The 10,644-nt window shown below is 37.0% G+C and overlaps 1 protein-coding gene across 6 annotated transcripts in view; it reads left to right on the forward strand.

Annotated features, from left to right (window-relative positions):
- The window catches only part of DOCK10 (dedicator of cytokinesis 10), a 188,941-nt gene that overhangs the window by 165,194 nt on the left and 13,103 nt on the right, over positions 1-10,644 (forward strand). For 5 of the 6 annotated variants that reach the window (XM_045559091.1, XM_045559096.1, XM_045559092.1 and 2 more), the window contains exons 47-50: positions 413-511; positions 3,128-3,234; positions 5,008-5,130; positions 5,270-5,383. In XM_045559091.1, the coding sequence (XP_045415047.1) occupies positions 413-511; positions 3,128-3,234; positions 5,008-5,130; positions 5,270-5,383 (443 nt within the window). The remainder of the gene's footprint in view (positions 1-412; positions 512-3,127; positions 3,235-5,007; positions 5,131-5,269; positions 5,384-10,644) is intronic. The other variant, XM_045559095.1, reaches the window with a different exon arrangement.

Below are 10,644 nucleotides of genomic sequence, written 5' to 3' on the forward strand. Positions count from 1 at the left end.
CTTAACATAAAATTAACTTATTAATTTTAGATTTTATTATTCTCTGTTATGTTTTATTAAGTAATCATCACTTTCACAGATATTTCTAATTATGTTGTACTTTAAAATCGTAACTGTATCATAACATTAGCATTTTTTTTGTTGTTTTTCTGAGATGAGGTCTCACCATGTTGCCCAGGATGGTCTTGAACTCCTGACCTCAAGAAATCCTCTCACCTCAGCCTCCCAGAGTAACAGGTGCAAGCCACCGCACCTGGTCCATTAGCATATTTCATGTACAGCAAGGCTAACTGGGTGGTCAGCTTCTTAGTTCAGAATGAGAATGTCTCATTGATGAATGATCTGTCGTTTCATAAGCTTGTATTAACACAAACATGTAGCAATGTCCTAACCTCATCTTGCACTACCATAGGTTACTGGAAAATGGAAAAGATTTGCACACCATCCCTGCTCCCGGAGGATACTCACCCCTGTGATAGCAATCCATTACTAACAACTCCTGGTGGAGGAAGTGAGTGATCTAACTGTGCTCATTTACCCCCAGTGCAAAGGAAATCAAGTTGCTGCTTAAATTTTACTTCAACAAAATCTTCTTAAATGTATTCTTAGGAGCAAAACCTATCTCAGGCCTATATAACTTACTCTGCAAAAACCTTAAGCTTCTGCCATTCAGAAATCCCCCCCAAAATTTATGAAGTTTAGATTACTGAAAAGTTCTCCGCAAATAGAACTGTGTGTTATTAAACATTTGGGTTTATGAGTTATGGCAATATTTAGCTACCAATCTGCATGCTGGTCTGCCAATGGGATTTTATTGTGAAATTGATAAATTGTTTTAAATTGCAAGAAGAATCTATTTTAATTTGTAAATGTAATAAAACTGTTTATTCAAAATAAGAGGTACAAAGCTGGAAACATATACATATACTATATATGCAGGACTTTATAATCTGCATGTTCCATTTCATTTTTTAAAAGTATAAACTGAACTCTGACAATTTATAACATATAATTTACAGTATGGATTTCCTTTATAAATATTCCGTCTTTAATGTCTGATAAAAAAATATTTTGTAACATTGACTAGATAGTTACTCTTTGTAAAAATAAAGTGGTGATATAGTTAACACATTTAATCTATATTCTCTTATAAAAAACTTGTTCAGACCCAGTTTGTGCAATCTATTTCATAACAGTAGCTACACTTTCCAAGTGCAGTGGAAAACTCAGTGTAGGAACAGTAGAAGTATATTTTTAGATGTCAAAATCAAATTTCCTAAGTAAAATGTAAATTGACTTTTGTTATAATATTTCAGAAACATAATTTATCCCTTATTCTTTTAAATATGTGTATATTTCCTGAAAGATCTCAGTGGATTTTGCAAGTAAGACATTTGAATCAAATGACCAAAGTGAACTGTGAGAAAATGGGGTCACTTGTTTGAGGACCTTGGAGAAGAGGCCAGATCTGGCACCATGGCTTACGTACACCCTGAAATACAGGGATCTTCTTGCTTAGTTTCTCATTTCCTGTTTAGCCTTCTTTTGATATGCAAGGCATCAAAAACATCATTGCCTTATTTAACATCCCTTTCTTCTCCATCTATTTTTTATCATAATCAAAAATCATAAAGTTCCATAAAGACTATTTCAAATTCTAACTAAAAATGAATTTAAGAAAACTGATAAACACCAGATACCAGTTTGAGAACTTGGGGAAACTTATTTCCCAAAACATTGTGTGAATCTTTAATATTCAAAAATTGTAAATGCCCAATTTTAGACCTAAGGTGATATCAGAATGTAAGGTACCCCTTGAGAAAGGGATATATTTATTTACTAAACTTTAAAATAGGGAAAGTGATCATTTATGATGCATTACCATATATTTATATCCATCAGCATATATCTGAAGGTCATTGGCATATATTTGAAGCCCTTAGTGTGCTTTTATATTATGATATTTCTTAGAGGAGTAAACTATCCTTTCCCTACAATGTGCCCTTGATAAGAATATAATGAATATAGGCGACTCTAGAAAGTAGAGCTGCCTCAGTTGGTACTAATAAGTGATCATCATCCTTCCATGAGTATATTGTGACTTTTCCTTTCACAATCAATTCTTATATATTTTAATACATGTTTAATTAACAAAGGAATATTATTATAAAAAGTAGAAAAGTAGATTTTGTTATAAGCAAAGATTATATCACAATATTTATTATATTTTTAATTTCTAGCATGTTTAGGGAAGTGATTGTTTAGTTATATAGCAAATGAGCTGATTATTAAAAATGGAAACATTTCACAAAATATTAGCTATAACTTAAAAAGCCTTTGCCATGTAGAAGGCGCTACACTAAGCCCTTTGCCAGCAATATCGTCATTAGTTGCTAATTACAAGTCTACGAGCTATAATCACCTCCTGGGTATAGGTAAGAAAACCAAGAGAAGCAAAGTAACCTGCCCCAGATCTGGTGGTTAGCTTGTGGTGGAACCAGAGTTCAAGGGCTGGGCTGTGCTCCTGGCCACTCACGTTCCCCACCATTCAGACCTGATCCTTCCTCCAGGAGCATTGCCCTTTATGGACTGTTTTCACATAGATCTGTAGAGGCTGGCCTTTGTTAATCTTGGTGGCTAAGATACCAAGAAAATTTGAAAAGGCTTCTAGGTAATACAAAAGAGTAAAACTAGCAAGTATTGAGCATTGTCTTCATAATGCACTGACTGTACCAGGTGTTTTCTCAAATATTAATGTTGTGAATCCTTTCAACATCCTTTGAGATAGATATTAATGTCTCTAGCTTAACAAAAGAGGGAGACAGTCTCAGAGAGGTTCATTAAACCAGAACATCAGAGCTATGTCTACCCACGAATCCTATGTTCTGTCCATAATCCCATGCTAGCTCTTAAAAAAATGTGTTACCTGAAAATGATACAGAAATTATAAAAAGGGGAATATTGGTTGCTTGGCAGAGAGTATTAATCAATAGTCATAATCTAACCATCTTGTTGGTTGTGTGAGCTTTACAATACTACCTTTTGTAACCTCAGGAAGAATGGCATTATCTAATCTAGCAAAATTTGGCTCAAGTAATAATGTTTTATTCTGCTTGGTCTTCTCAAGGCATGTTCTCCATGGGATGGCCAGCTTTTCTGAGCATCACACCAAACATTAAAGAAGAAGGAGCAATGAAAGAGGACTCGGGAATGCAAGATACACCATACAATGAGGTTGGACTAAAATAATCTAATGTACAGTAACTAAGTAAAAAATACATTGAATTGCAACATTAAGCTAAATAAGGGGAAACAAGCTTATTCAGAAGTCAGATAAAGTTACTCTATAATATAACATAGTTACACAAAATGAAAATCAAGCTAAGATTAAGCCAAGATTAATAGAAATCAGATTCTATTGATAAAGCATAATTCTCAATGAAAATTTATACTGAGGTTTGCTTTTGTAAGGTGAACTCAAGTGTATATGATCAGCTCTTCTATAAGATATACAGTCTCTGGTCTTTTGGTGAAGGGGGCAAAGAATGCTGAAAATTTTACCAGCTAGTCACAGCTTTTTTTCTTAATGCATTAGGAAGTTAGTTTACATATGCAGTTGAACAGAAAGGCTCACTATTTTCTACAGAAAACCTTCTGATATGCAAACCCTAGTTATTTTTCATTAGTAAAAAGAAGATGCTTTTTACTAAGAATTACTTAGCAACAATTCTGATAAAGAAAATAGAACTCCCCTCATCAAGTAAATAAAATATTTCATAAGCTAACTTTTTAAAATCTTAATATTACATAGGTAGAAAAGGGATACAGTACACAAATTTGGGGATGGATTTTAATAAAGTTTCACCTGTGGTTCTACCTTAATTTAGTATATATTGCAACTAAACAGAGTAAATGCAATTACATAATTATATTAACTATTTCAAACAATGTTTAAGAACCTTTTCTTAAAAGGCACTGTTGAAAACATTCCAGTAATTTCATGCGTTTGTTTTACAGCTTATATAATTTGATTCCGTGTAATATTTATTAAACCACTCATATATGTGAGGCATTGAGTTAAGAGCTGGGAAACATAAATAAAGCATAATGCCTATTGTCAAAGAATTTAGAGTCTTGAGAAAGACAGATTTCTTCAGGGTAGGGTGCAGCCAGTCAAACATAGATGCCCAGGAACTATAAATCTAGGCATCATATATGGTTGCAATTGAAAAGGGAACAATTTTTTACATGACAGTGGTTGGACTGAGGATGAATGGGACATAAATAAAATTTCTCCATTTTTGTGCTCAGACGATATATGATAGGACTTGAAGGTGTCAAATGAGAGAAGGTTCTTAACAGCTGCAGCAACAACACAGGCAAAAGTGTGGAGGGGAGAAAGTATTCTAAGAATGCAGTGGGGCGGTGTGGTATGGCCAAAGCACAAAGTCCAAGGCAGAGTCTTGAAAGGAGGAAAGACAATGAGAGGGAGATTGGTGGCAGATTGAAAGAGGAGGAAAGACAATGAGAGGGAGATTGGTGGCAGATTAGGGAGCCATTTAATGTTGTGCGGGAGAGTTTGGACAGCAATTTCTAGACTGGAGTTCCCACAAAGGGTTAGGGCACTGGAGATCTCATGATCAGATTTATGTTTTAGAAAGTACTGGAGAGCAACAATTGGAGAGGGAAAACATTCACTAGAAAACGACTGCAGGGGTCTGGGAACGGCATTAACAGGGGTTTGATTTAAGTCAGTGACAATGAGACTGAAAAGAACCAGACATATCTGAAGGCATTTTATAGATTGAAATTAGCATGTTTGAGGCACTAACGGGGTGATGGTAAGGGATAGGGAAGAATCCAAATGACTCCACTATCCCTTTGCTGGGTCGTGAATGCCCGTAACAAAGGACAAAGAATGTGTCATTGCAACAGTTTTGAAACCAAGTTTCAGGGATGAGCCACAATGTAAATCGTGTAAAATCTTATTTGACTGGGGAATGGCAGAATATCCTGGTGGAGCAGCTGTACCTGTGTGTGGAGTTTCTTTGGAAGTCTGAGCGATATGAACTCATCGCCGACGTCAACAAGCCCATTATTGCCGTCTTTGAGAAGCAACGAGACTTCAAAGTATGTATTCGAAACCCCTAGAAGCTAGTTAAAAATATCCTGCTTTAAACTGGCAAATTTCTTAATATTTTCAAAAGTAGGAACTCCCTATTTTTATGTCAGCATCCTCTTCATGAAAGCCTTCAATTTATGGTTTCAGAAATTGTCAGATCTCTACTACGACATTCATCGGTCGTATCTAAAAGTGGCAGAGGTGGTGAATTCAGAGAAGCGTCTATTTGGTCGCTACTATCGTGTGGCATTTTATGGGCAGGTAAGTTCACTAGAAAGAATGTGGCCCATAAATTCTGCTGTGCAGTTGGATGTTCTCTTTCATTCTTTGTAAGGCATCTCACTGCGTGTGCCAGTGGATAGAAGGGGTATGGGTGTGGGTGTGTTCGACTCTCTGAGGTATTTCTCTGGATATGAGGGTCTGTACACTTGCCCATGGGAATGTACTATATTGGGAAACAAATGAACAAAGAAATCCACGGGCCTTAATACAGGGCAAGTTAAAACAGTGACTGCTAACTTCTTGGAGAAAGAGGGCAATTATTTTTCAGCATTCTCTTCTTTCCAATTCACCCCAGAATATCTAATTACAGATAGATGTCCTATATTAAAGTAAAATTAAATTAAACATGTTTTTTAAGACATGACATTTCATAGTATTTTAAGAAATAAAAGAATTCCTAGGGACCCCACCGTATCAAACCTCTGACTTTGCAATCATGCCATTTTTTTCTACCACAGTTTGTAGGCAGAATACTCTATGGTTATTTTGTTTCCTGTATTGCAGGTCAATATAATTTTAAAGTTATCTTTCTCAGTTTACTGCATAAGTAACGAACATGATTGGAAATACTAGCTAGCCACAGCATTGGTCCGAAAGTAAACATATTATGTATTAATTATGAATGTCTCTGAGCAGCTCTTTCAGTGGGATAAACCCTGGCACCATCCTGTTTCTTTTCCAGAAGGCTTATGACACTATTGTATCACTAGATGTATTTCACATTGTTGCTCTTACGGATAAACATCCCATGCTTTTTTTTTTTATGGTTACAGTGGCGCTCAGACTTCTCACTTCATTTTCCCCCTCTCATGTAAAGCACTCTAGCACTTAGCTTCTTGTTCTCTTCAGCTCCTTATTTTCTTTAAGGCTACAGCTGAAGGAGTCACATCCAGCATGGTCATTCTAAATCATCTTCTGTTGAAGTCTTTTGAGAAACATATTTTCTTCTAATCATCAAAGCTTAAAAACTAATTTCTGAATTAATAGATACTCTCCACCTGGAAAGGAAAATATCATCAAGTAGCCACTTATCAAAAACAAATTAATCCAACCTGGATTTTTCTCACTGCACAGCAACATCAGGATGGTGGAGGCAGAGAAATCTAGTGTTGTGAGGAACAGAGATCTATGTAGCCTACAGAAAAAAGCTAGATTTAGACATTTGGGGTCGATGGAAAAGAATCTGAACTATCTGTAGTGTACCTTGGGGGAGAGAGAACTGTGGGAATCTTCAGGAGGGAGCAGAATGAAGAAGAAACAGTATCTTGGAAGCCATGAAAAAAATACAAGTTGTGACTTTGGTGAAACATTAGCAAGAAAGATGGCAGTAAACTCCATCAAGAAGGGAATGTGGGAGTTGAGGAATTGAAGGGAGAAAACAATTTCATGGAGGATGGGCAAAGGCTAACAGAACAGCACAGGAATAGCCCATAAGATATGCTTTTGGAAAACCAAGACATGACTCTACAGCTCTCCAGGTGTTCTTTCCAATGAAAAAGTAATAAACTACCATAAATACACTGGTCATGAAAACCAGATTGCCTACAAGATGGTTTCTCTAACCAATATATGAGATATAGGCTATTAAGCAGATAGAAATTAATCATTCCACTTTCCAACTAGCTTTTAATACAGATATTTACTCTTTTCTTCTTTTGGTCTTGATTGTTCCAGGCTGTGGTAAGTTCTCTCTCTCTCTCTCTCTCTCTCTCTTTCTCCGCACCATCCCCCAATTTGCATGCTCTAATAATCCTCACACTTCCCTCTGTATGGTTTTACTGAACCTTAACTTTTTTGTGCAAATCAACGTTTGGTACAAAGGGTAAGATAATTCTGCTTCCATTCATTTTGGAATCATCCTACAGTTCTTGAACTAAATTCTGTGTTTGCCAAGTGTGTGAATTACAAAAATGTATCCTTTATTTTTCATACGTATTACCTTTATGGAAAAAGGCAGATATAGCCTGAAAGCCTTACACATACACACACACACACACACACACACACACACACACACACACAGACGCAAATATGGGTACCAAGTATTTTAAATATACATAGACTTAGTATTACAGATTTTCTGCTTATTTCAGGCCACTCTGAGTTGCAGCTTCTTAAAAAGATCCCAGTGGCCAGAATTTTACAAGTTGGAGTGGAAGCTATAGATGGGCACCTTCTCAGGGTACTAAAAGAACTCTGTCCTTTTCCAAAGGAGTATCTTAGAGAGGTGAGGTCCTATGGTGGGGCGCTCTGAACATCTATAGAGGTGATGGCATCCATTTCCAACACAAAAGATGATCAGGGAATCAATCTTTATGCAGTAGTTCAGGTTAAGTCTCCAGAGACGCAGAAAGAAGCAAGATAAGAAATCTGGGGGCCGGGCATGGTGGCTCACGCCTGTAATCCTAGCACTCTGGGAGGCCAAGGCGGGTGGATCGCTCGAGGTCAGGAGTTCGAGACCAGCCTGAGCAAGAGCGAGACTCCGTCTCTACTAAAAATAGAAAGAAATTATCTGGCCAACTAAAATATATATAGAAAAAATTAGCCGGGCATGGTGGTGCACGCCTGTAGTCTCAGCTACTGGGGAGGCTGAGGCAGTAGGATCGCTTGAGCCCAGGAGTTTGAGGTTGCTGTGAGCTAGGCTGACGCCACGGCACTCACTCTAGCCCGGGCAACAATGCGACACTCTGTCTCAAAAAAAAAAAAAAAAACCAAAAAGAAATCTGGAGAACAAGCCAAATCAGAAATAACCTGCCATTACCTAGAGCTCAGTGACAAAGAAGAATTTTCTTTGCATTATTTTGAACCACATGAAATTGCCTGTATTCAACAAGTTTTAACCTACAAAAATGGCAACTTCATATGGCTTAACATAATTCTTGTCAATTAAGCTGGAAAGAGAAATAGACAAATTATTTTAATATCCGCACATTATCTATCCACATTCAGCCCTATTTGTCTGACCAGTATATACTTTTTTGTAATTCTGTAAATCCCTTCCCGTATCCATGCCATGCCAGTATTTTCTACCTTCGTTTATAAATTTCAAGCCATGGATCCTTAACTCACCTACTAAAAGAATACTTGAAAACTCCTGTACTAAATAGACTGAGGCGGGCAACGGGGAAGGATTGGGGAGGGTTATTTCAAATGACCTAACTTTGTTCTTTTTTCAGACTCTTCAGTAAAGTGTGCTGATTGTGCTACTGACGTTTTTTTTTTTTTTCCTTAATGCTGCAGTACTCTCAATTGTCTTTTGTAAAAAATTCCAAAGGCAAAATGTTTTGTTAAATCTGCAGACTGAGAACCTGCCTAAGCATGGCAGTCCATAAGCTCAAACCCCAGCTGCCTGTGAACAGGAGAACTAACAGAAGTCATCCTGATAAGCAGGAAATTAGAGCCTCATTCTTCATTGTTCAGATGATATTCAAATGCCCGTCCCAAGATACCAGATGGAGAGTGTGAACTGTGGTATTGAACAGGAGCAGAGAGCACACATCACTTCACACTTGATGACAAATAAATACCAAATAGACTTGAGCATTCCCCTGAACATGTGCAGAATGAAAGTTCCAGAGATCTAAGATTGACTTGACCACTTCATTAGCATAATCCCCACAGTCAAAAATAACTTCTTATTCATGATGGTGCTTTATGTCCCTGTAAGACTCACCTTTTAATATCCAAATTGACATGTCTTGCAATCATGTTAAAAAGGTTATGGAAAAACAATATGCAACCGACTCTCCGCCTCCACAAAGATCTTTGGGTACATGTTTCAGTGCCCCATGTGCACTCGCGCTCTCATTTTGCAGTATTGGCTAGGGTATTTAATATTGTGTCTGCACTGAGCCAGACACTAGAAAACAAACTGGAAACGGTTCTCATAGGAAGAATTTTTTAAAATTTAAGTCTTGTACAGCATGCATTTTCTAATGCAACACCTGGCATCATTGGCTATGGAAATTTTACACATAGCAGCCTATATAAAGCATCACCTAAAGTGTCCCTGAAGTATTGATTTCCAGAGTAATGAAACAGCAGTAGTGATCAAACATCAACTGTCATCAATGAAATCCTTAGGCCCTGCTTTTTAGCATGAAAGCAAACAACTGAATGTCCATTGCATAACTTAAAAGAACAGATGCCCCTGGAATTAATTAAATGAAAGACCTGAAGGAATTTTATTCTATTCACCAAATATAGATTCTGTGATTCTCAGTCATGCCTACATGGGTGTACTTGCATCTCAGAGTCTTAATAAAAAAGAAATTGGGGAAGGAGAGAAGGTGTACGTGTAGTTTAAAAAAACACTGTATCTCTGCTTTGGAATGAGATACACCCTTCCAGCTCCCCACCTATGTGAAAGTCACTGAACTAGACTACATATATATACTATATAGTTAAACACCATAATTGAGCTCATATTTATGTGGAACCATTTCTCTGAATTCTTGTAGCTTCTTTTCTCTTAGCTCTTTAGCCTATTAACATTTTCTGATCCATCTTTTATACACTAAATTCTTCTTTGAATGCATTCTTTTCTTTAACAACTTTTAAGCAATAGTATATATACCAAGGGCACTTATATTTGACATCCCAGTGATCATCCAGGGACATTGCAAGACTCTGAAGTACCTGCAGAAACTTCTAAGAGAAGGAGTCAATGATTTTAGTTGTTAGTTTATTGAAGTGCTTTTTTATCATAATTGATTGCCTTGAAATTTAATGCATGTTAATTCTACTGACTGAAAGTCCTCGTTTAACTACAATGTGCTGTTTCCTAACCACAGCAGATGAAGGTGTTTATTGCATTGTAAAATGACATTTTAAAAAAATCAAAGTAGCAAGGGAAATGCAGAGATCACATTTCCCATTGCCTTGAATGCAGTCAATTCATAACCTGGAGGCTAAAGCAAAAGAGAGATTGACCTTGGTTTCATCACCCCATGCCCTCGTTTATAAATCATTTATTCTATAGACAGAGCTGAAACCGAAGCCTTCCTTTAGATAGCGTGCTGTAGCTCATGGGGCTTTGCTTTTGTGGTTTCCCTGGGTAAAAGGTGAGCATGCATCCCAAATATTTTCAGAGCTGCCATCTGTCTGGCTCCAAAAGCTCTTTGCAGAAACCCCAGCAGACCGCAGATTAAATTCTTTATTCTGCTGTTCCAGCTCCTTCTTACTCATTTCATAAAATAGTCTCAATAGGTTTACATTTCAAAGCTCTTCTTTAAAAAGTT

The sequence above is a fragment of the Lemur catta genome, chromosome 8 (assembly GCF_020740605.2).
Source record: "Lemur catta isolate mLemCat1 chromosome 8, mLemCat1.pri, whole genome shotgun sequence".
Taxonomy (NCBI): Eukaryota; Metazoa; Chordata; class Mammalia; order Primates; family Lemuridae; genus Lemur; species Lemur catta.